Here is a 25,184-nt window from a genome sequence, read left to right as displayed (position 1 = left end):
AGCGCTAACCAACATCTCCAATCTCATCTCATTGATTGGACTCCAGGTTAGCTGACCCCTGACTCCAATTAGCTTTTGGAGAAGTTATTAGCCWAGGGGTTCACATACTTTCCCCCAACCTACACTGTGAATGTTTAAATTATGTATTCAATATAGACAAGAAAAATACAATAATTTGTGTGTTATTAGTTTAAGCACACTGTGTTGGTCTATTGTTGTGACTTAGATGAAGATCAGATAAAATGTTATGACCAATTTAAGCAGAAATTCGGTTAATTTCAAAGGGTTCACATACCTTTTCTTGCCACTGTAGCTAACCAAACCATGGCAAAGTTTAATTACAACCGTAAACCTAGATTTTAGTAGGCCTAGCCTATGCTTATTGAAATTACAAGTCAATCTTGCAAATTGGCAATTTCTAATGGTTTGTWGTCTTAACATCAGGCATACAATAATTGCCAGAAAATAGCCTAACATTCTTTTGAAGGTTAGCCAAGTGTTTCTTGTACAGAGATTTCGAGATCCTCTGTCCAACTTTCTTCCCTCAAACTCTCCTGTCGGATTTATCTATAGTTATGCACATAATGGATTTATTTACAATGAAACTAGTTATTTCTTTTATTGAATCTTTATTTAACTAGGCAAGTCAGTTAAGAACAAATTCTTACTTACAATCACGGCCTACCATGGACAAACCCTAACCCGGACGGCGCTGGGCCAATTGTGCGCAACAGATTACCAAAACTCCGCCTGTTGTGATACATCGAACCAGGGTCTATGGTGACGCCCCTGGCACTGAGATGCAGTGCCTTAGACCGGTGCGCCACTCGGGAGTTAAATCGACATCGACTGATGGAAACGACGTGGCGAGTTTAAAATAAGAGCGAATTATKTTTTCTCTTGCGACATATTCAAATTCCTTTATTAGTCACGTTAGCCGCCAACAATATTATTTGGATGGAAAAACGTMTTTTTCTTATTTCGTCGTTACGTTACGTCGATATTCATAAGTTCRTCGACAAAGTAATGGGAAAAGTGTTTATTGGCTAAATGTGGCAACTGTTATATTGCTGCTGATGAAAATTGGCAAGTTTTCAGGCTTTGTGTGCGGGTTTGAGTAGTCATGTGTCCTCTGAACTTCAGACATCCGGAAGTAAATAAGTGATCTCATCGAAAGTCCAGTTGCTAAGCGGCAAGTGTAGACTGTTGTCGCATGCAGCCACACAAACATGATATCAACAACAAGGACTGAAGGAGCCAGACAGAAAGCAGATTAGTAGTTGGCATCAACTAGCTAGCTACTGATTTCGGTCTTAACCATTCTCTTTTCACCAATCATAGCTAGAGATATTCTGGTGGCAATTAGCTTAAAATGCAGGTATGTTCTGTATTATATTTTGCCCTGCCCAGGACGAGCAATCTAAGTAGCTAGCTAATTGAGCTGTTAACGTTAGCAAGTTATGCTAATAAAGTTCAACCAAACTGTTTAACCATCGAAATGGCGTTTACTAGCTGCCTTAGCTAGCTTACAGGTATTTGCATGACTATGACATTTGCCTAAATTGCAGCCCGAAATAAAGCGTTACTTTGTTTGTTTCGTTTAAGCTAGTTAACAGTACAAAGCCAGCTAACGTTAGCTAGCTAAGTTAACAGRCTGCCAGCGAACCAGTTTGCTAACGCCAATAGCGTAGATTCGACTATCTACGTGTAATAAATAGCTGGTTTAAACGGTTTCTATTTTGTTTGCATCCTCCCCCAGCTTCAAGAGAAGCCAACAGGGACATGAAGCAGAGAAGTTGACATTTTATATGTCTCTTCTGCCACCATCAACAATTTGTCATACAAAGTATTTTCCCTTTTGTCTCTTGTTCTTTCATTGGATTAAAGCTAAAGGTCTCATCATACAATCAACACACCTGACGCAGTTAGCGCCGTGTGAATAATAACAACACTCCTTTGAGTGTTGGACGCCCAAGAATCACCATGGCTGTGTTCAACACCACCAAAACATCATGGAGATTACGTGAGTAGTCTCCATTTCACTCACCCTTTCCAGACCACAATCTTATTGGTTTCATGGACCCAGAGGTTAATCCTGGTGTGTTGTGGATTGMTTTTTTGTTCCAGAGGAGATTGTAGCCCACTCCAGTAATGTGGCYTGTCTGGCCCTGGGGAAGAACTCAGGCCGTCTGCTAGCCACTGGGGGAGAGGACTGCCGAGTCAACATCTGGGCAGTCAGCAAACCCAACTGCATCATGGTACAGACTAGTCAGACCTTTAGGGAAGACGTGTGTGTGCACAGTTTGATCTCTGCTTATTTCTGCTGCCTGTAACTAAAACTTGTATTTCCAACTCTCTCCCACCTTCTCGTCCCCTCTCCCGTTCTCTTTCCCTCTCTCCCTGTCTCTTTCTCAGAGTTTGACAGGCCATAATAACCCAGTAGAGTGTGTAAAGTTTAATAACTCTGAGGAGCAGGTGGTGGCTGGCTCACAGTCCGGATCACTSCGCGTATGGGACCTGGAGGCTGCAAAGAGTGAGACTGCATTTCTCCTAATATTGTGTGTATGGGGAGGTTAGGTGCGTGGGATGTGGAGATGTGAGTCAACTAGACCTAGGCTACCAGTTCTGAGAATGCCATAACAATGTTTTGCTATTTTATCCCAGTCCTAAGAACTCTAATGGGACACAAGGCCAATATCTGCAGCTTGGACTTCCACCCGTTTGGGGAATACCTGGCATCTGGTTCCATGGACACCAACATCAAGGTGTGTATGTGTGTTGCATGATTGAGTGTTGTTAAGAACTCTACTATGTACAGTACCAGTCAAAGGTTTGGACACACCTACTCATTCCAGGGTTTGTCTTTATTTTTACTATTTTCTACATTGCAGAATAATAGTCAAGACATCAACACTATGAAATAACACATATGGAATCATGTAGTAAACAAAAAAGTGTTAATCAAATCAAAATATATTTGAGATTTTTCAAATATTTTTTCCTTGATGACAGCTTTGCACACTTTTGGCATTCTCTCAACCAGCTTCACGAGGTAGTCACCTGGAATGTATTTCAATTAACAGGTGTGCCTTGTTTAAAGTTAATTTGTGGAATTTCTTTCCTTCTTAATGCATTGGAGCCAATCAGTTGTGTTGTGACAAGGTAGAGAAGATAGCCCTATTTTGTAAAAATCCATATTTTGGCAAGAACAGCTCAAATAAGCAAAGGGGAACAACAGTTGTTAAGAGGACAKTGCGTGAATCAGGCCTTCATGGTTGAATTGCTGCAATGAAACCACTACTAAAGGACACCAATAATAAGAAGAGACTTGCTTGGGCCAAGAAACACGAGCAATGGAAATTAGACCGGTATAAATCTGTCCTTTGGTCTGATGAGTTCAAATTTGAGATTTTTGGTTCCAACTGCCATGTCTTTGTGAGACGAAGAGTAGGTGAACGGACGATCTCCGAATATGTAGTTCCCACTGTGAAGCATGGAGGAGGTGGTGTGATGGTGCTTTGGTGGTGACACTGTGAATTATTTATAATTCAAGGCACACTTATCCAGCATGGCTACCACAGCATTCTGCAGCGATACGCCCTCCTATCTGGTTTGCGCTTAGTGGGAATATAATTTGTTTTTCAACAGGACAATCACCCAACACACCTCCAGGCTGTGTAAGGGCTATTTGACCAAGAAGGAGAGTGATGGTGCTGCATAAGATGACTTGGCCTCCACAATCACCTGACCTCAACCCAATTGAGATGGTTTGGGATYAGTTGGACTGCAGAGTGAAGGAAAAGCAGCCAACAAGTGCTCAGCATATGTGGGAACTCCTTCAAGACTGTTGGAAAAGCATTCCAGGTGAAGCTGGTTAAGAGAATGCCAAGCATGTGCAAAGCTGTTATCAAGGCAAAGGGTGGCTACTTTGAAGAATCTAAAATATATTTAGATTTGTTTAACACTTTTTTTGGTTACTACATGATTCCATATGTGTTATTTCATAGTTTTGATGTCTTCACTATTAWTCTACAATGTAGAAAATGATCATAATAAAGAAAAGCCCTTGAATGAGTAGGTGTYTCCAAACTTTTGACTGGTACTGTATGTGGGTTGGTATGTGATATTGTGCTTAAACAGAGTTTTTCTCTTTCAGCTGTGGGATGTACGGAGAAAGGGCTGTGTGTTCAGATACAAGGTAAGACTTGCGCCCGTGTGAAATTTATACCCAACTGAAGAGCACCAAGGTCAATTATCGGCTAAAGCCCCCCCCACACTGTCTGTGAGCGGCCTGCTGGCTGATTATGTTGGGAGCGGGTCTGCTAATTAGCTCTAATTGCTGCGTGTCTATGTCTGGCACCAAGACTAAGCCAGGGATTACAGTGAGACGGTAAACACTATCTTGTCTGGCRTGGGGAGGAGGGGRTGGGGACTGACCGTCTGGACAGGAGTAGGGGGCCTGTGTTTATATATCAATTTCATATGGCATAATGTGCTTGTGCAGGGTCACACTCAGGCAGTGAGGTGCCTGGCCTTCAGTCCAGATGGGAAATGGTTGGCCTCTGCTAGTGATGACAGCACCATCAAGGTACGAACCCACCTGCACATTGTCAGAAGCTTGCTTTCACATGTTTCTCATCTCACATGACTGTGGTCACTTTGTGAACCAGGGCTCTCCAACCCAGTTCCTGGAGAGCCGGCGTCCTGCAGGTTTTCGCTCCAACCCTAATCTAGRGCCACCGATTCTAATAATTAGCTGGTTGATAAGCTGAGCCAGGTTAGTTACAACTGGGTCTTGAGCGAAAACCTACAGGAGGGTAGCTCTCCAGGAACAGGGTTGGAGAGCCCTACTGTATACTCTCGACCTTATGTTCAGAGGGGTTTTCTACAAAGCAGGATTAATGAGTTAGCTAACTTGGCTAAGTATTCTGACATAACTTTTTGGGGAAAATAAGCTTGAAATGGGCATGGCCTAATTGACTCAACAACCAAAAACACATATCTAAATTTAGATGTTCTGGTTCATTAAGAAAGTCATAGTTATTTCTGGTTGTTTATCAAAGTCAGCTGGCTAACTCATTGATCCCGCTTTGTYGTATACCCCTCTGCATAGAAGTTCTCCTTCTATAGGCACAGATCTGGGATCTGGGATCAGCTTACTTGATTCATAATATTCCTAGCTGTGCCAGTCAGGAACTCACATTGCCCTTTGACCTGTGTGTCCTAGCTGTGGGACCTGACTGCGGGGAAGATGATCACAGAGTTTACAGCACACACCGGAGCCATCAACATCATCCAGTTCCACCCCAACGAGTATCTGCTAGCGTCAGGCAGCTCTGACAGGTATTGTATCCACACACRCTGGGGGTGAAAAATAGTCAATAAATACGTATGAGGTAACTGAACATTTGCTTCCGATGGCTTCAACTCCATTACTAAAATGGAATGCCTTAAGGATGGCTGTTTTTTCCCACTGGCTTCACCACAGCTCTTATCTGTGTGTGTATGTCTGTTCCCTGAAGGACCATCAAACTGTGGGATCTGGAAAAGTTCAAGATGATTGGCTCATCAGAGGGAGAGCTYGGACCAGTCAGGTGAGGGCTTCCTTCGCTGTTAACAAGTGTGGTTGACGGGACACCACGATATTAGAAGTTCAGATGCAACATTCTATACCGTGTATATAAACTATCCCTACATCCTTTTTCCTCTCCCCCATTTCTCTCTCCAGGTGTCTGGCCTTCAACCTGGATGGCTGCTGTCTGTACAGTGGAGCTGTGGACTCTCTCCGTGTGTATGGCTGGGAGCCTGACCGCTGCTTTGATGTGGTGCCAGTGGGCTGGGGCAAGGTGGCAGACCTGGCCATCTGCAACCACCAGCTGGTGTGTGAGCATGACGTTACTTTTAAATGTTTTAACATTTTAGTCATTTAGCAGACACTTATCCAGAACGACTTYCAGTTAGTGCATTCATCTTAAGAAAGCTAGGTGAGACAACCACATTTCAGTCATTGTAAGTACGTTTTTCCTCAAAATAGTCATCAACAAAGTCAGTGCTAGTAGGAAAAGACAAGTGCGAATGTTAGTGTGTGTTTTTGTTGTTGTTGGGGGGGTTACTCTTTTAATGTTACTATTACTATGTAACTACTGTGTTACTGCACCCTTGTGTGTGCGTGTGAGAGCCATCTGGACCTCATTAAATGACTATTAGGGATTCTTTATGTAGTTCTGTGGCGTCAGCATGACAATTTAAAATGTATTACTGTCACTGGAACTGTTACTGTTGCTATTAATGTTACCAATAGCCAAGCCCTTGTGTTTTTTTTTCTCTCTACTGTTTCTCCTCCCCCCTCTCATCTCTCTCTCCAAGATTGGCGTATCGTACAATCTGGCTAATGTTTCGTCCTACGTGGTGGATCTGACGCGGGTGAAGAAGTCTGGCTCTGTGATCCAAGGCGTGATCCAGGACGACCAGCCGCTCACAGAGCCTTCCCCGAAAGGATCCACGCTGCGACGCAACTACGACCGACCCCTGACCACCTGCAGCACACAGAGGTACTGCCCACTTCCGAACGCRGCTATTCTACTTCCTATGGATCGAATCCTAACCCTAATGTGASCTGGGCACGCTTAACTCCGATTTAGTATTTGGCCCTCTATGCAACAGAATCTGTTTCAACAAAATCCCCTATGAGTTGATTAAAATCGTAGCGGTTCAAGTCATGTGGTCCACTGTAGCGGAGTTGGTAGAGAATGCCCCTTGCAATGCCAGGCGGCCTCCGTTCCCGGGACCACCCATATATGAAATGTCCCCACGCTGCTAAATATCATATGTTATATAGCGAATACTGCATCAAAACCACGTCCGTTAGTTTCCGTTGTATCAATAAGCAGACTATTTGGCGTGTGCTCTTCCAGGGTGAAGCAGAGTTCTGAGTCAGACCGSCGCAGTCCCGAGGGGGAGAGGAGGAGCCCCAGCAGCGAGGACGAGAAGGAGTCCTCCGCCGAGATCCGTAACCCCGAGGACTACAAAGAGATCTTCCAGCCAAAGAGCGCCATCTGTAGGCCGATACGTTTCGTTGCCTTCTATTCAGTGTTCACACGAACAGCAGAATGCATGTATTACTACATTAACATCTAGCAGTGTCTCAATCATTCTTGAYTTTCATACTAAAAGTCTCCTTGTTTCCCCCCTTCCAGCTCGCACCCCCCCAAAGAGTGAGCCCTTCCCTGCCCCCCTAGAAGATGGTGAGTCCCTTCTGTCAAGCCGTTCGTGTGAGCAGTATTGCATTTGTGTTTGTGATAAAGCTATCACATTGATCTGTTGTGTGTGTATAAGATGTGTTGCTGTCCTGAGTATCATATTACAAGTTATTTTTGTTTTATTTGATTATTTATTTATTTATTGTATAGAAGAACAGAATGGGAGACGTGTCATGGAGATGGATAAAGAAAGGAAGGGCACAGACAGACAGACGGTCGAGCTAGGGCTCGAACCCCCGTTGTCAAGGGGCATGCTGGGTCCGCTTCACCAGACTCCGGCGCTCATATTCAAGTTCTCTCTCTCCCTCTTTTCCTCAGAGAGTTTTGTGGTGAGGGCTAACCAAGGGCTGGTGGAGCTCATGACTCCTATGACTGACAGACAGCAGGTTTGTACTGTATAGCTGTACTGTTGTATGGGTGACTGATTTGTGTTTTTGTAARGCCCGAGTGTGAATGTGGGATTGTCTCGGTCTGTGTGACTTTTTCTATGTAAATAAGTTAGATGTGTGTGTGTGTGTGTGTATCACTGCAGCCCGGCCTGTTGAAGAATCTTCCAGTGGCATCGTCCACTCCGGTCCTGAGGGTGGAGCCTACCGTGGTCGCCACGGCGCCCTGTCCCATCCCAGTGGTAACCGCACGACCGCCGACTAACCACCCCCCTGCACCCCCACCYGTCGTTGCTATGGCGAAGGCCAAACCCCAGCCCAGCGTCATCTTCTCCTCCAGGAATGAACCAATAGGACTCAACGTGGGAGATTTCCTTCCTGTGAGTGTGTATATACATGCATAACACACACACACACACAATCTTGTTTGTTTCCCATGGAGAAATTTCACTCAAAAGACATCACAATTTGTATGGTTACATTCAAATGTATTTATGATTAAATATAAAACTGTATTGCCGGCGGCAGTAGATCAGAGTGGAATAGTACTGTTCTCCTATTATTAGCCTCTGACATCACCGAACACCTCTGCCATCTCCACTGTMTTTAACTTTGGACTTTCTTCTCTACCACAAGCCCCATAAGATAAACTGGGTATAGAATGAAATGGAACACAAATAGTCATTTAATGCATATCAACATGWAAAATCAGCTCAACGTAGAACCTACCATGGCAGTACAGTTTTAAATTCACTCAAATMATCCAGTCACCCAGTTAAATTGTGCTACGCATCAAAAACAAGATGGTCAGCTTCTTAAATAGGTTTTAACACATGCGCACAGAAATGGAATTGGCACCTAACTTTATGTAGGTTTAGGTATGATTTGAACAGGTGTGTGTGTGTATTTACCAGGTTATATACGTTTGCAACTCTCTCTGTCCTAGCCTGCTCGTAACCACCGGCCCAGTGTGCTGGGTGATGACGAGGCTCTGGCTCAGATCAGAAAGGGTCATGACACCATGTGTGTGATGCTCACCAGCCGACACAAGAACCTGGACACCATCAGAGCCGTGTGGGGCAGCGGGGACGTCAAGGTATGGCACTAAACAGACAACGCTAACACAACATTCACATTGCTCAAGATTCAGACAATGTTCATGTTAACATCACTTGAGATAAATAATTGACTTTCAATGTTAAACTCAGACGACATCCTTCAACTGACGGAAAATCAGTTTTGATTGGTTAGCTGTTTGTGGTGTCAAAGTATGGAGAGATGCTACTGGCTGCCTCTAGGTGTTTTTTTGAGTGATTGAGTATTGTGATTGGTTGCTGCTCTGTCTTCAGACCTCCTTGGACTCTGCGGTCTCGATGAAGGATCTCTCGATCGTCGTGGACATCCTCAACATCGTTAACCTCAAACCGTGAGTGGATGTTGAAACGCGCCCATACAAACGACTGCAGATCTTAATTGGCTGAGGAGGCCACACGTATACTCTCACTGTCTCTCTTGGTGTTGGTGAGAGTACCATGAATGCCCCTTAACAGTGACATTAAGTCATTTGACCTGTCCCCCAGGTCGCTATGGAAACTGGACCTGTGTACCTCTATCCTGCCCCAGATTGAAGAGCTGCTGCAAAGCAAGTATGAGAGGTGAGACGAGTGATAACAAATGTGTGTGTATAAATGTGTATTAACCCATCTTCTCTCTCTCTCCCCGTGTGGTCAGTTATGTGCAGACGGGTTGCACGTCTCTGAAGCTGATCCTGAAGCGTTTCTGGCCTCTCATCTCAGACACGCTGACYGCGCCCCCSTCTGTTGGAGTGGATATAACACGGGAGGAACGGTGAGTTTCACCTCCATTTAAATCCTAAACATGCTTGTGCTTTTAACCATACGTAGTGTGTGTTAATGCAATGGTCACTAATCCTGGAGACTTACGCTATGTAACCCATCACTAAAGAACCTAGCTCCGTATTCAACCAATATTGCTTGAAGGAAAAACTCTTGATACATTTTGGATAGAGTTCAGAGTCTGCCACACTGAGGCAGGCCATTTCCATTGCATACTGTGAATGAATGGTTTGTGTTTGAGCCCAGCCACCAGAAGTGCAAGGCGTGCTACAAGCAGCTGAAGAACCTCAGGGACGTGGTGAAGAACAAGTCCGACCAGGTGGGTCGCCACGGCAGCGCCTTCAAAGAGCTGCAGCTGCTCATGGCCCCACTGGACTACTGACAGTCGACCATGCAACTGGAGACACGCACAGATTCCTCAATGGCTGAGCACTGTGCTGTGAGGACTCAAGTCTGACTGACGGCGGCGRTCRGTCATCCACCMGAGTGGTAAATCAGGGGACAATCACAGATTCACACTGCGTGTGGATYGACTGAAGCAGTGGACTCACGAGACCGGGCGGGATAGAAGTCCATGTTAGAACTCACTGTGTAGCTCAGGACTCAGCTCTCCTATTTAAACACTGGGCACTTATGATTCCTTAATCTGTATGTGAGAGAAATGATGTCCTCTGTAACCTTAACTTGCCCACCACAGATGAGCACACACACTTTTCGTAATTCCTCCACGCACACAGACCTGACTAGGGCCAGGTTTCAATCCGATTGTGGGTTATAGGCGTTGCGGCTTTTGAAAAGCAATGTTCACGCGGAGATCCTATTCACCAGAAATGCTGCATATTTTGGGTGAATCAGAAATTGCCTTTAAAAGCCGCAATACCTGTGTTCAGGTGCACGGTGTGATTTCTATTTAAATATTCTCTGTACCTGAGATGTCAACCCTAGATGCACTATTTGAAAGTATTGTTAACYCTAAAAGAACATGTTTTTCAAATAAAGTCTAGTTTTAGGCATGTTTCTGGAATTGATCAGCAACAAGACTTCTGGTATTGAAAGGAACAACTCGTTAAGATGTGTGTAATTCCACTCCCAACAGAGAGCAGCACTGTTTGAAAGGCACTAGTCCACCCACCACTCCAGTGTGAAGGCCTCAATAGCACATCTGGTCTATAGAATGGATACTCTAACGTTTTAAACTGGAAGGCAGTCGGGACCATTCTAGCCACTGAGAGGGCAGATACATTTGAACAACAGTCAAAAATGGGCTAGTAAAATGCACAAGGTGCAATTTTGAAATTGGGTAGTGCGTTATCAGTTCTTTTCATGTTAGCCATTGCATACATTCACCCAGAGAGACTTACAGCTCGGGGATTTGAACCAGCGACCTTTCGGTTGCTGGGCTACCTGCCACATACCTTATCAGAAATGTTCAGCTCAACTAGCCCATGTTAGATTTTTTTTGTTACTCATATCACATGAATACACATTAGACAATTAGCTTTAAAGCTGCGACATTTTCTTTCACCCTATGYGAAAATGTGTAGAATTGCAGGAAATAAGCTATAAACRTGCAAAATTCTGAAAAACCAACGATYTGTGAACAGTGCTTGGATATATAGGTATAGACGTGTGGGAACTCCTGCTCTATACAACGCTATGGCTGCAACCATCCTGAACCAGTTGGTCAAAGAGCATTGTCCCGAGTAGGTGTAATACAACCTACCCTTTAATAAACGGTGATGCAGGATATTTCAACAAACATCTGTTCGAGAGAGCATAAGAAGATGGCCGAGTTTCATTTCGTATTGAGTGTTTATTAAAAAAGGGTGTACAAAAAACAAGACTGCCGCAGTAGGTTTCTACAACAAAGACAAAAGCAAGTAGAGATACCCATCAACAACCAACACGATGCAGCGTGTCCTCAATGTTCCCCGGACATCCTGGTATTGGAGGGAACATTGGTTTAACATTGAAGACACACGGTCGATTAGCTGACATGTATTGATCGATCAGCTGATCAAATGTACAAAGCATTCCTATTTACACAATGCATTTTCAAACACAGTTCACAAGCTTGATTACTCCCTCAGGGGCAGCAGTGTCTGTTCCGTGAGGCGATCCGTTGTCATTGGTTGCTTGTGGTCAGCCATAGGGAGTAGGATAAAGCTGTCCTGGATGCGGATCTAGGGTCAGTTTGGTGTTGTGTCCCTATTGGATAACCTTAGAATTTGGGTGGAATAAACTAATCCTAGATCTGTGCAACTTCAACCGGCAGCATCCAATAACAGGAATGGCATTTCCTGTCTGGCAGGGAGTTTGAATCGTCTAGCTTTATTCACGCGGTACAACAAACACGACAACATGAACGTTTCCATGCAGTGCTGAGGCGGCTCTGTATTGCCCTGGAGAAATCTAATCTAAAACGGCTACACAGGAAGTTAAACGCTCTCTGCACTCACGTCTCTTATTGCTTACGTCCTACAGGGCAAAAGAAGCCCAGCTCCATAGAATACCCTGATTGGATGAGGGGGAGAAAGTGTGGAAGGAGACCAGGATGAAATCCTCGTAACCCCCCCCCCCAATGGAGTCTAAAGGGATAAAAAAAAACATCTCAAACACACAGATATATATACTGTATATGCATATTATCATAATCCGTAACTGGAGCATTGTTATAAAACACATCAAGAAGGTATCAGCCTTGTTTAAAGTGCATTTTTACCAAGAAATACTGTGATTGAAAGGGCTATACTGTTAATGGATGATGGGACGAAGGTATTGGTTAGCACTAAGGGTGTGGGTGTGGCGTTATTGCGAGGGGTGGGGAAGTACATTAGCCAATGGGAGAATAGATCACAGGCCCAGTTGAAGGGTCAAAGGTGAAGGTGTGAAAGGTGGGGTGGAGTTGTTCTGGGCTGTGAGGAGTATAGGGTTTCTTTATGAGAGTTGTTTTTAGGACAGGGGCCTGTGTTACTCTCAGGTGCTCCTCCCCTTTGGCCCCTAGTCAGGTGTGGAAGACAGACAGGTGTGTCCTGTAGTCACTTGCAGTCTGGTGTGTTGTGTTCCTTGAGGGGTATAAACGAGGACACGTAGTTAAGATATGGGGGGCTGTACAACAGTCCTGGCTAAAATTAACACCTATCCATTCCTTTCAGCTATCAGTGGTAATGAAAAGGAGACTTGGAGGCCATTTTAGAGCATCGGGACAGAGTCTTGATATGGGCCTTCCATGAGGGTCAAAGTTCGTAGCCCCCTCTTCATCCCTCTGCTGTTCAAACAGCTCAATAAATGAAATGTCACCATTCTCTCAATCTGATCAGTCCAGTTTCTCTCACCCATTGGCTGAGTGAGATCAGCAGAAGGAGATGGGAACAACCTATTGGTGGGTCAAGGTGCTGGTTAACACCCTCCTGTTCAGAAGGCCCAATGGCTGACTGGGTCAGGGTCCGGGTTCATTCTGGATCCATTGGAGCCTTCAGACAGACAGTTTCAGTCGTCCTGTAGGGAAGAGTAATAGGTTTAGGAAACTGAATAGTGGGGAGTGGTGTGTTAATAACGTCTCACTACAACCCAGCCAGAGAGCAGCACAGATGGGGGAGAGGAAGAGGTGATATATCCACAGATTCCACACACCCAAACATACATCCACACACAACAAATCCATATAGACGAGACACACAAACACCCTCACATCATACAATATACAGCTCACATAAGAACTGCATTCAGACAGTCAGTCACAGACAAAATCACAAACTGCCAGAGAGCCACAGACATGTACGAACACCTTTACCCACACACACATGAATCTGCAGATAGACAAACAAAGCTTGCAGTCTCTCTCACACACACAGACAGAGGGACAAGGGTCAAGACCCAAGCAAAAAGTTTACAGTCGCACACACACACACACACACGACTTCCTGGGGTTAGAGGCGGGGTGTGTTAGATAGGTGGGCATTGACCAGGTGACACGGGTGGGCACAGGGCACCATGCCATGCTGAGCATTTACTTTCCATGCCAAGCGACTAATCAGCATAAACCCCACCTACCTGCCCACCGTCCCCCACCAATGGGCTGGCTCTGCCTAACAGCCTGTCTGCAAACCAACCAATCAGACCAGAGGATCAGGACACAGGAGTGAACGGATTCACCCTGACCATTCACACCTCACTTGAGTTCACTTAGTTTTTTTTTAATCATCCCAATAATGGTGGCATAAGGTGGTGTGTGTGTGTGTGTGTGTATGGGGGGTGTGCACATATTAACGTTGTTGTATATTGATGGGTCCCAGGTTTCTTGGTGACAGAGAGGCATGTGTACCTGTTGAGACCTGGGACTAATGGGTGTGTTTGTGTGTGTGTACATTTACCTGTAGAGAGCTGGGACTGAGACCGCCGTCGTGTGGTGGGGGTTTTGGAGGAGGCAGAGAGGGTGGAGCCGGCACTGCTGGCCCGGGAGATAGGGAGGGGCACGGGAGTCACCGGGGGAGAGTCCAGCTGCAGAAAGGTCAAAGTTAAACGACAGAAATATCAATACCAAAGTTCAAGTTCCTTATTCAACCCCATTCCGCTAATGATCTTGTCTAACTAGATTACGATTGTTTCTCCGTTTCGCTCTCTTCTACTGCAGTCAGGGGTTAAAGCAAAATCCCATGACTGAAACTTAAGTCGATCTCAGATCGATTGTCTGGGGCCAAGTTAACCTCCCATTTCATGTAAGAAAGTCATGACCATCATGCTTTTAGGGAYAGAGGATCATTTAAATGCGAGTTTGATTAGTTCCAGTCCCCCTGCTTAGTGGGTTCGGGGTACTCCCCGAGATAATTTGTATGTAGAAGTTCTGGTGACTTTTTAAAAAGGACATTCTACTCCAAAATMAATGAAAATAAAATGATGCCGACATCTGACATTACCATGTTCTGACCACTAGATGGTGTCAGAACAATCTGAGATGGTGGGCGTCGTGGCTTGCTGACATGAAATGGAACGACCCTGCTGCAAGCTTGCAAGTTCCACTTTCTATACAGGTGTAAACACTTCTCAAACCCAGACTGGATGCATCTATTATGCATTTGAGTGCAGGCTCTGTCTGGCATTACCTCGGCAGTTTTCATCTGATGAAAGCAGCGTGCCTGTTGAAATTATCTTCCACAATGAACTAAGTGCATAGCTAATCAGGAATGGTCCATAATAGAAACCATTTTCATCACCTTTCCCGAACGTGTAAAATCTCTGCACCATTTAGTGGTCAGAACGTGGTAATATGTAGTTGTAGAATGGGACATAACTTCAATTACTAATTTCTCTGAACAYGGAAAAAAACTACCACCAAATTCATTCAGAATATATTACATAGGATGAATAAACAATATGTCGAGCCACAGCTCATACTACTTGTCAAACATAGCGAATTGATACTGTATACTCGTTGTTGGGTTTGGGCGTGGGGGGTCTACATCAGATGTTAGGTACTATATTTATTCAATATTATATGAATTCTAAAAATGTATATGTCCAATTTGGGTGCAATCAATTACCTTATTATTTGATATCTGAAAAATTATTTCCACAAAATAATGTTGCAGAAATYCTACTCTTATCTGTTTCTAACAGAAACAATTTCATTACAATCTGAGATSGTGGGTGTCATGTCTTGCTAAAATGAAATGACACGACCCAGAGGCTTTTTGGAGAWAACCTTTTCAAACATCCTGAGACAAACTAGATCTTCTTGACTAGAAAGTGATTTTCCTAAAACAACTGCTTTGTGTTCAGCGCCGCCTAACCTCATCTCGACTTGGATCATTAAGGGCAGAGGGACAGAATGAAACCTGATGCCCCAGATTAGGCTCAGTGATCTGGGGAAGGTTTGACGTAAGGCCTGGGCTGACCTAGCACACGTGTGAGATCTCATTTGTGAGTGCGTCCCTCACTCTCTCCAGGGTGTGTGTGTGTGTGTGTGTGTGTAGGTTACCTCCACGCTGTCGTGGGTGGGCGAGGAGGTGGTGGAGGAGTTCTCCCATTGTCTCCTGGTGGCGTTGCCCAGCTCGATGGTCCGGACCCGCTGGGCAAACTTCAGAGAGCACACCGACTCACTCATGTTACAGACCAGGGGAGACACCTAGAGCAAATACCTTCTGATATTAGCCTGAAGGCTAGCATTGATGGTTTTATTATAGGCTAATATACACATTTAATTTGTAACCCCTTAACCCCCCCACCTCTCTCTCCCTCCCCAATCCCTCTCACACCCTCCTGTACCCCTCCCTCTCTCACCTGCACCATCATCAGGGTCTTGCTGTCCCCGCTCAGTGAGTCAGACAGCAGGTAGGTGAGCCGGGAGTTCCTGAAGGGCACGTGGGAGTGTCGGCTCCGCAGCGCATTGATGACGTCACCCAGGGCCGACAGGGACTTGTTGATGCACTGGGCCTCTCGTAGGCGGCTGCCCTCTGCCCCGGACTTAGCAATCCGCTCTGAGCCAGCCAGGTCAACCAGGTTCAGCTTACCTAGTAGAGGGTGTACAGAGATAACATCCTGAATGACTSTCTGTCTGTGTGTGTGTGGATCTTGTGTGCGATGACCGGTACAGGAATTGTGTGTGTGTGTACACCTTGCGTGCGGTGCCCGGTGGAGGAGTTGACGCCTGCTACGGTGATGACGAGGAGGGCGTGAGAGCGGGAGCTGTGTTCGTTCAGATTGGTGCAGGCTGTGGCCCTGTTCATGTGACCCAGCTCAAACACCTACACAGAGAGCACAGGTCAGGGGTCATAGGAAGTGAATAACTACTCTGTCATCTGCACATTCACGCATATGGCAGAACACACACACAGAGACAGGAACAGATTTTAATCATTAACACACAAACTAATCTGTAGACTAGAGGCAAATCCAGGCTTGGGCACATTCCACTGGTTCAAGGAACACAAGAGCTCTGACAGACATTTCAGGATGACAACTCAGCCTCAGGCCTAAAGAACCGTGGGAGCCATCTTATTAACTGACGCATGATTGTAAACAACGCCCAAAAACCGCTTTCTCTACACTTTTGTATTTATTTGGAAAACACTACTGAAGGAAAAGTATTGCTTTGCGGTTTAGGCCAGGAATACTATTTGGCACTTTGACTGGTAAGTAACACCATATGAACAAAATCTGATTAATTGATTGCAGATCAGAGCACACCYACTACCCCACTAACCCAATGTCCTGTGGCAGGCATAGTATAAGTGGCAGTAGTACAATGGTGGTCTCACCCTGTTGATGTCCTCAGGGCTCTGGACAGTGAACTCCGTGAGGCCCGGCACATAGAGCTGACCGCTACCATCTGGATTCATCTTGATGTCCAGCTTCTCACCCTGGTTGTCCCCCAAAAGGTTCCTACAGGAAACAGCAACGCACAGTCGCAAAGATTGTCACACTCAAATAAAAAATAAAAKATTCTTAAAATGATATGCATACGTCACTACTTTGGGTGTATGGTGTCATAATATGATATTTGTCCTATGATATCCCCCAACAACATTTGGCAGATAGATACATAGCTCAAATTAACAAAAACGATCAAGATAATCTGTAGTTGACTCTCCAAATTGCTTCTTTCATGCGTTATGACATTCCACCCCTCCAATTCTCTTTTCGTGGTGAGTCCTGCCATCACGCTTTGGAAGAAAGGACACACAGATGTTCAGASATTACGCAACAGAGAGAGAGGGAGAGAGAGAAAGGGGATAGAGGGAGGGAGGAGAAGAGCGCGTGTAAAACAGATGAACCAAGGGACATTAAGTATAATCCACTTTTATGTAACTGCTGGCCCATGCACTCGAATTGCTTACACACACGCACACAGGAACTGTGTCAAACGACAGTTTAGGACTAAATTACAATGAAATAACGCGTCAGCCGTGATCTTAAAAAGACTTCTCATAAAGGTAAGTATTATAACTACGAAACCCCTTGCTGCCAGTGATGCCAATTTAGCAACTTTTCAGACTACCCCGGCAACTTTTTTTCCCAAACAGCACCTCGCAACAAATGTAGCTATTGTTAAAAATGTATTTGGAACTTTTAGCAACTTTGAAAAGTGACTCAAACGCTAAAATGCACGCATTTCCCCTCTAAATGACACCAAAAAATGATTTTCTCTGTCACACACTCAGTCACGACACACGTGCCTGGCTGCAAAAGTGCATTGTGAGCGACGTCAGCAGCAGGCGCTCAGCTCGTGCACAGGCAGCAGCAAGCCAGCAGTAATTTCGGCAAATTGCAAATCATTGTTGGCTGACTGCAGCAGCAGGAGTATGCGGTCGACGAGACAACCCCAATGAATGTAGTTGGTCACGAATGTTTGATCTTGAACAGAACTTACAATATCAATCAACATGTCTCAATCAAAGCTGTACAGCCAGAAGTACAGAAAAAAGTGGGAGTCTGTACCTAAATTTAAAGGGTGGCTGAAGCCAGTAATTGGGGATGATTGTTGGGCATACTGTGCGTACTGCAAATCAGATATGCTTGCAAAAATGTATGACATTTGCTACAGCAAAGCATATAAATAAATCAAAACCGTACAACCCAGTCTACATTACCACAGTTGGTTAAGAAAGTGGATAACTACAAAAGCGCAGAAGCTACTATGGCAAAGGCCATTGCGGAGCATTGTTCGCTGCTAGCATGCGACCATTTAGGTATGGCTTGCAAATCTGCCTTTTCAGATTCTGAGGCAGCAACAAACTTCCAAATGCACCTCACCAAGTGCACAGAAATTATTAGGGGAGTACTGGCTCCATATTTTCTCAAAAGGGTAACATCAAATGTGGGGGAGGAGAAGTTCAGTCTCCTTTTGGATGAGTKCAATGATGTCAGTGTCCCTAAAATACCTAGGTGTGGCGATTCGGTATTTCAGTGCTAAAAAAAGAACCGTTGTGTTCACATTTCTTGGTCTGGTTGAATTGGAGGGGGGCGATGCCAGATCAATAGCAAAGGTAGTAGTTGAGTTTCTTGAGAAGTGTAACCTTAAYAAAYWYGYWTRTRKYGGMWWTMGSKKRMYWWAWMKSMRCSMMGWMYKRMGGGGTGCACAACGGGGTGCACAAGATTTTAAAGGAAGAACGTTCATTGCCCAATTTGGTACTCACCCGCTGTGTGTGCCATTCTTTACAATTGGCTGTCTGTGCAGCATCCAAAGAAACCATCCCTAGGAGTGTTAAGTACTTAAATCAGGGAAACCTACAACTGGTTTTCGATTTCCCCCAAAACGGGGAAACAATCGTACAAAGCAGTGTACGCCACCATTAATTGTGGCCAGAAACCCCTGCAGATCACCAAAGTGTGTGCCACACGTTGGCTATCGATTGAGCCTGCGGTAACTCGTATATTGAGCCAGTGGGAAGAACTGAAACTCCCCTTTGAGCTGAGCATTGCTACATGGCTGATGTGCTCCACGCCATGTACAAGACCAACTATGTCTACCTGACATTCTTGAAATCAATCCTGTCCGACGTACAAGTTGCAGTGAAGTCATTTGAGGCAGAGCAAACAGATCCGGTCAAGCTTTTGGACAATCTGGTACACCTCTTAACATCAATTTGCAGCAGAGTAGTCAACCCTATGGCAAAAATTGATGTCCTGAAGGATGCCATTGATGGACATCTCAGTACATCACCATACCTTGGGTACCTTTTCGAGAGCACGGTGTACCAACTCAGTCTTGCGCCAGGGGACCAAAAGGCCATTCGGAGACGGTGCATCAACTACATTGTTGCTTTAAGCAAGGAGCTGCAAGCAAAGCTCCCAGACAACCTTGAAGCCTTGCGAAACATGGCCTTGTTCAGTGTTAAGGAAACGCCAAAGCACAATAAAGGCACCACTGAAATTATTAAAGTAGCTGAGCTACTGGGGTACCAGCCCCAAACAAATGATACAATTGTTTCCCAATGGAGAAACATCCATCTGTTTAGYTGGGACTCAACTGAAAATACAGTCCAGTTTTGGAGTGAAGTGAATGACTACACGGACTCTTCCGGGTCAAATCCTTATGAAGAACTGTGCAAAGCTGCACTCGCTGCCCTCTCCTTGCCACACTCAAATGCAGAGGTTGAACGGCTGTTCAGCCAAATGAGTGTGGTCAAGTCAAAGTTAAGAAATAGAATGTCACTGCACACTCTCAGCTCCATACTCCCGGTGCGGTACGGACTGAAGCTGGCTGGTGAAACCTGTTACCAGCATAAACTACCAGGTGAAGTTCTGCAGCAGTTTGGCACCACAGCAGCATACAGCTTTAAGGCCACTCCATCCTCGTCTGCTGGTTCCAGCTCCGTGACAATGCAGTTGGACAGTGAAGATGAAGAGGATTTCCTTGCCAATCTATGATTCATCATATTTACAGTACGTATGCAAGGAGTGGACTTTGTGGAACTGGCGGAGACACACCGCTGATGGTGGCAGTGTGCACTGCAGTGTGAGCGAGAACAGTGGCAATATCTGGAGGAAACTATTGAGCAGCTAGCCAGCCAAGCAGCACAACAACCTGGGGAGAGCTGGAGAGAGATGCCTAGCGCACACATCATTATTTGAGTTAAGTTGCTTGTTCAATAAGTTAGCATATATACACACACCTTGTTATTAGCTTGTACCAATAATTGTTGATCAGTTAGGTAGCATGTTAACTAACTACCAATACACTTACTTAAAACRATAATTGTTCCGAATGTGTAGGTTTACTAGTTAAAAAGAAAATAAATAAAATGTAATTGTTCAATAATGTATAATTGTTCAATAATTCAATGTGTTGTGTTTAAAAATAAAAATCTGATCATATAAAATGTGTTATATTACTTTTACAAATACAAATATGTGCTAATAAACAAACTCTAAACTAACAAYCGTCAAATCATATTTTTCGCCGAGATGGCCAGTCAATTTGAGTAACGRTATTGTGTATCCTACGTAATGACACAGTTCCACGTTATTACGTAATGATGCATCGCGCAATGAAAACGCAACAAATCGACCTGCCTCTAGCAACTTCCCCTGAAAATTTGCTGGCAACACTGCTTGCTTCACCTCTGTCATTGCTTGACCTGAGGCACTCAAATCCAAACCCACTCACCCTGTCCAACCTTACACCGATGTGTGTGTGTGTGTGTGTCCCCTCACCGTAGGGTTTCGTTGTAGATCTCCACCATGCTAACAGTGATCTTGAAGTCCCAGTCGGGTGCTTTCTCAGTCACCTCAGAGAACAGCAGTCTGAGAGCCCTCTGGTTAATGCCCGGGTCCTTGGCAACACCCTAAAGAAAAGGACAGACAAAACATTTGCTATTAACAACCACTACAACACGTCTTCATTTCTCTTTCACCTTAATTTATCTCCTGTAGCCATGAGAGACACGGAGTGAGAGCAAAAGTGTGTGTGTGTGTGTGTGTATTAGCAGTAAATACCTCCATGGTGTACGTCTTTCCTGAGCCCGTCTGTCCGTAGGCAAAGATGCACACGTTAAAGCCATCAATACAGGATGTCACCAGGGACTGGACCTCCTGGAACACCTGGTTAGCCAATCAGAGAGGGACAGTTGGGATGACAGCTGCTGTGATTGGTGACAGTAAACCATTAGAATATAGAGAGACCGCAACATCCTTGTGGTGTATCGCGATAATCTAAAAGGGGCTTCCTCTCATGTTATTACCTTCATATTTGCACACTGCCCTTTCCCACCTGGACAAAAGGAACACCTGTGAGAACGCTGTTCATTGARTACAGCTCAGCGTTCAACACCATAGTGCGCACGAAGCTCATSACTAAGCTAAGGACCCTGGGACTAAACACCTCCCTCTGCATCTGGATCTGTAGTCAACATCAGCCATGCTAATCCTCAACACTGGGGCCCCTCGGGGGTGTGTACTTAGTCCCCTCCTGTACTACCTGCTCACCCACGACTGTGTGGCCAAACACGACTCCAAAACCACCATTAAGTTTGCTGACGACACAACAGTGGTAGGCCTGATCACCCCCGACAATGATGAGACAGCCTATAGGGAGGAGATCAGAGACCTAGCAGTGTGGTGCCAGGACAACAACCTRTCCCTCAATGTGAGCAAGACAAAGGAGCTGATCGTGGACTACAGGAAAAGGACCCATTAACATTAACGGGACTGTAGTGAAGCGGGTTGAGAGTTTCAAGCTCCTTGGTGTCCATGTATCCAACGAACTATCATGGTCCGAACACACCAAGACAGTCGTGAAGAGGGCACAACAKCACCTTTTCCCCCTCAGGAGACTGAAAAGATTTGGCATGGGTCCCAATACCCTCAAAAATGTCTACAGCTGCACCATTGAGAGCATCCTGACTGGTTGCATCGCCGCCAGGTATGGCAACTGCTCGGCATCTGACCGTAACGCGCTACAGAGGGTAGTGCGTACGTCCCAGTACATCACTGGGGCCAAGCTTCCTGCCATCCAGGACCTATATAATAGGCGGTGTCAGAGGAAAGCCGAAAAAATTGTCAGAGACTCCAGTCATAAACTGTTTCCTCTGCTACCGCACGGCAAGCGGTACCGGAGCACCAAGTCTCAGACCAAAAGGCTCCTTAACAGCTTCTACTCCAAAGCCCTAAGACTGCTGAACAATTAATGAAATGGCCACCGGACTATTTACATTGACCGCCCCCCGCTCCATTTGTTTTGCTGCTACTTGCTGTTTATTATCTATGCATAGWCACTTCACCCCTACCTCCATGTACAAATGACCAACTAACCTGTACCCCCACACATTGACTCGGTACCCCCTGTATATAGCCTCGTTATTGTCATTTTATTGTGTTACTTTTMATTCTTTTTTACTTCAGTTTATTTGGTAAATATTTTCTTAACGCTTCTTCACGGTAAGGTCTYCACTTGTTGTATTCGGCGCATGTGACGGATAAAGTTTGAGTTGAAACATCTTATGCACCTGTGGTTGCGTTTTCAGATSGGTAAAGAMGAAGGCAAGGAAGCCACTTTCAGARTATTGAGATGTACTCCAAGTCATGACGTTCTACTGACCCCTTCCTGCGTGGCCTGAGGGTGGAACACCTTGTCCAGTTCAAAGGTCATCAGTTTGCCCTTGTTGGAGAGGTAGAGAAGGGCGTCGTCATCTGGGTCAAAGCTGACCATGTTTTCGGCAGAATCATGCTCCCCCCGGCACACCGGCCGCACCCGACAGAACACCCTGATGTTACCTGGGAAGTGAAGGCAAGAGGAGACGCATTACAATACTGTTTTGGGACAACAAATACACAAATCCACTGCTTTTGAACAGAATTGGATCTGTTATGTACACAGATGCACCTGTGGAATCTACTGTATGTACACACTATACACTAGCTAGTACGAACGACTGATATCACACACACACACACACCTCTCAGAATGCACGGTCGAGGGGTCGTACCTTTGAGGCGCACCAGCTCGTTGTGGCATTTCTTCCTCAGGTTCATCTCTCTCTTGTACTTCCTCAGCAGCTCTTGGTTGGCACTGCTCACCTCGCCTATCACCTGGCAGATCTCCTGCTTGGCCTCGGTCATGGCCTTCCCCAGCATGAAGGGGAAGTCCTGAACCTGTCTCTTCAGACAGTTGTAGTCACAGGTGAGAGTACGCAGGGCTGGCTGAAGCGTCAAAAGGTTCATACGCACACCTGGGGACAGGGGAGGGGACACACATTTTGTTACAACAGTGAATAAAACAGAGCACACAAACATTCCTGGGTCATATTCATTAGGAAGGACAACAAAATCGAATAAAACCTGAAGTTGTCCAGTAAGAAACACATTTAAGTTTTTTTTGACGGAGAATGTTGTTTCGCTACGGTGTGCCCTAATGAATACCATCCGGAACTGCGATGTGCATATTTGCAAATACAAAAAAATGCATAGTCCTAAACGTACGGCTTACCTGCCAGGTTCTCATGCACGGCCTTCATCTCGCTTTCGGCCCTGATGAAGGCCTCCTCGATCACCCTGTTCTTCTCTTCCTCCAYGTTCTGCATTTCAGCCTCCAACTGGCCCTGGGCCCGCTCCATCTCCCCCTCGTACACCAGYATCTACAGGGGACAGAGAYAGAGGTTAGACATGGGGACTAGAGTAGATCTTGGGAGAGTACCAACACACCACACTGGTCTGGGTGGGGACTGGAGCGTGTTTGGTGGTCTACCTGGAGCTAAAAGCTAGCCTAAAAGCTAACACAGCACGGGAACTCAGATCTAATAGCTACCAGGGCATTTGAACTAAGGGCTTCAAATGCCCCTTAACAGCTTTGCTAAAATCTGAAGCCTATTAACTAATAACTTCAAAGTTAGCTCCCAGCAAAACCATGGGTTTGCTTCTTCTCAGCTACAGGACACATTAATCAAATTGTATTTGTCACATGCGCCGAATACAACAGGTGTAGACATTTCAGTGAAATGCTTACAAGCCCTTAACCAACAATGCTTTAAGAAGTTAATAAAAAATAAAAAAGTGTTAAGTAAAAATAAAAGTAATTCATAATTAAACAGCAGCAGCAAAATAACAATAGCAAGGCTATATACAAGGGGTACCGGTACAGAGTCAATGTGCAGGGGCACCGGTTAGTGTGTAATGTAACATGTAATATGTATGTACATGTAGGTAGAGTCAAAGTGACTATGCATAGATAATAAACAGAGAGTAGCAGCAGCGTAAACGAGGGGTCTGGGTAGCCCTTTAATTAGCTGTTCAGGAGTCTTATGGCTTGGGGGTAGAAGCTTTATGGACTTAGGCTTGGCGCTCCGGTACCGCTTGATGTGCGGTACCAGAGAGAACAGTCTATGACTAGGGTGGCTGGCGTCTTTGACAATTTTTAGGGCCTTCCTCTGACACCGCCTGGTATAGAGGTCCTGGATGGCGGGAAGCTTGGCCCCGGTGATATACTGGGCCGTACGCACTACCCTCTGCAGTGCCTTGCTGTCGGAGGGCGAGCAGTTGCCGTACCAGGCAGTGATGCAACCAGTCAGGATGCTCCCGATGGTGGAGCTGTTGAACCTTTTGAGAATCTGAGGACCCATGTCAAATCTTTTCAGTCTTCTGAGGGGGAATAGGCTTTGTCGTGCCCTCTTCACGACTGTCTTAGGGTTCACAATGGGTTGTGAACTATCATTACAGCTAAAAGCTAATCCAAAACAACCATACCCTGCATGCCAATACAAGACTGGAGGACCCTTGAACAGATTTAGGGTAATATTTGTGGGTGTCACTACAGCACAGGTTTTTGGTGGGGGTTGAAACCACACAGATGGGCAGAGTTTGGGGAGCAGGGTGCCTAAAACACAGGAAGTGAACAGGAAAAAAAACAGGAAGCACTATGAGGGGCCTATCAAGGGGGGCCAACCTTAGACAACCTGCAAATGACCTCGCCATTGCCCCTCCCGACGGCCTTGGAGAGCAGGCCGCAGATACGACCGCGGTCCGTACGCAGCTGAAACCAAACGGAAGCGAAGAGAGAGGGGTTAACACGGCCCGTGCCACTACAGGGGAGGGGATGGGACGAGGGTCAAACCAGTCACCTCTACTGGGAGGGAAGGMTGTTTTTGTGAAGGACCGTACCGCCACAATCTACTACACGGGGGGTGAGTTGGATTGTATCAATGCTGGTACCAGGGGGAGGAACGAGGAGAACTTGAGAATTAACGAAGACC

The 25,184-nt window shown here is 45.5% G+C and overlaps 2 protein-coding genes across 17 annotated transcripts in view; one reads left to right on the top strand and one right to left on the bottom strand.

Moving 5' to 3' along the window:
* The first annotated feature begins 813 nt into the window (after positions 1-813).
* LOC111974305 (katanin p80 WD40 repeat-containing subunit B1-like) lies at positions 814-11,925 on the top strand. Of its 3 annotated transcripts, none has more exons than XM_024002017.2 (20): positions 815-1,378; positions 1,888-2,023; positions 2,128-2,258; positions 2,416-2,533; positions 2,665-2,765; positions 4,157-4,198; positions 4,505-4,588; positions 5,228-5,343; positions 5,523-5,594; positions 5,729-5,879; positions 6,367-6,551; positions 6,915-7,057; positions 7,197-7,244; positions 7,578-7,645; positions 7,792-8,025; positions 8,592-8,741; positions 8,995-9,071; positions 9,226-9,300; positions 9,377-9,493; positions 9,748-11,925. In XM_024002017.2, the coding sequence occupies exons 2-20, from the start codon at positions 1,984-1,986 to the stop codon at positions 9,881-9,883; spliced, it is 2,088 nt and encodes a 695-aa protein (XP_023857785.1). In that variant the 5' UTR covers positions 815-1,378; positions 1,888-1,983; the 3' UTR covers positions 9,884-11,925. The 3 variants fall into 3 exon arrangements, with proteins under 3 accessions (XP_023857787.1, XP_023857785.1, XP_023857786.1); XM_024002018.2 differs by having other exon boundaries at positions 815-1,532; XM_024002019.2 differs by having other exon boundaries at positions 814-2,023; positions 9,226-9,291.
* kifc3 (kinesin family member C3) overlaps positions 11,295-25,184 on the bottom strand; it is a 262,215-nt gene continuing 248,325 nt past the window's right edge. For 13 of the 14 annotated variants that reach the window (XM_070447237.1, XM_070447236.1, XM_070447241.1 and 10 more), the window contains 12 exons: positions 23,426-23,573; positions 22,926-23,168; positions 22,538-22,713; positions 20,938-21,042; positions 20,656-20,786; positions 16,758-16,881; positions 16,115-16,244; positions 15,781-16,010; positions 15,479-15,625; positions 13,875-14,001; positions 13,555-13,601; positions 11,295-12,999 (listed from right to left, as the gene is read on the bottom strand). In XM_070447237.1, coding sequence (XP_070303338.1) covers positions 12,991-12,999; positions 13,555-13,601; positions 13,875-14,001; positions 15,479-15,625; positions 15,781-16,010; positions 16,115-16,244; positions 16,758-16,881; positions 20,656-20,786; positions 20,938-21,042; positions 22,538-22,713; positions 22,926-23,168; positions 23,426-23,573 — 1,617 coding nt within the window. In that variant the 3' untranslated portion in view covers positions 11,295-12,990. The remainder of the gene's footprint in view (positions 13,000-13,554; positions 13,602-13,874; positions 14,002-15,478; positions 15,626-15,780; positions 16,011-16,114; positions 16,245-16,757; positions 16,882-20,655; positions 20,787-20,937; positions 21,043-22,537; positions 22,714-22,925; positions 23,169-23,425; positions 23,574-25,184) is intronic. The other variant, XM_070447231.1, reaches the window with a different exon arrangement.

The sequence above is a fragment of the Salvelinus sp. IW2-2015 genome, linkage group LG15, assembly GCF_002910315.2.
Source record: "Salvelinus sp. IW2-2015 linkage group LG15, ASM291031v2, whole genome shotgun sequence".
NCBI lineage: Eukaryota > Metazoa > Chordata > Actinopteri > Salmoniformes > Salmonidae > Salvelinus > Salvelinus sp. IW2-2015.
Note: the sequence above shows the minus strand (reverse complement) of the source record. Positions and strands in the feature narration are given on the sequence as shown.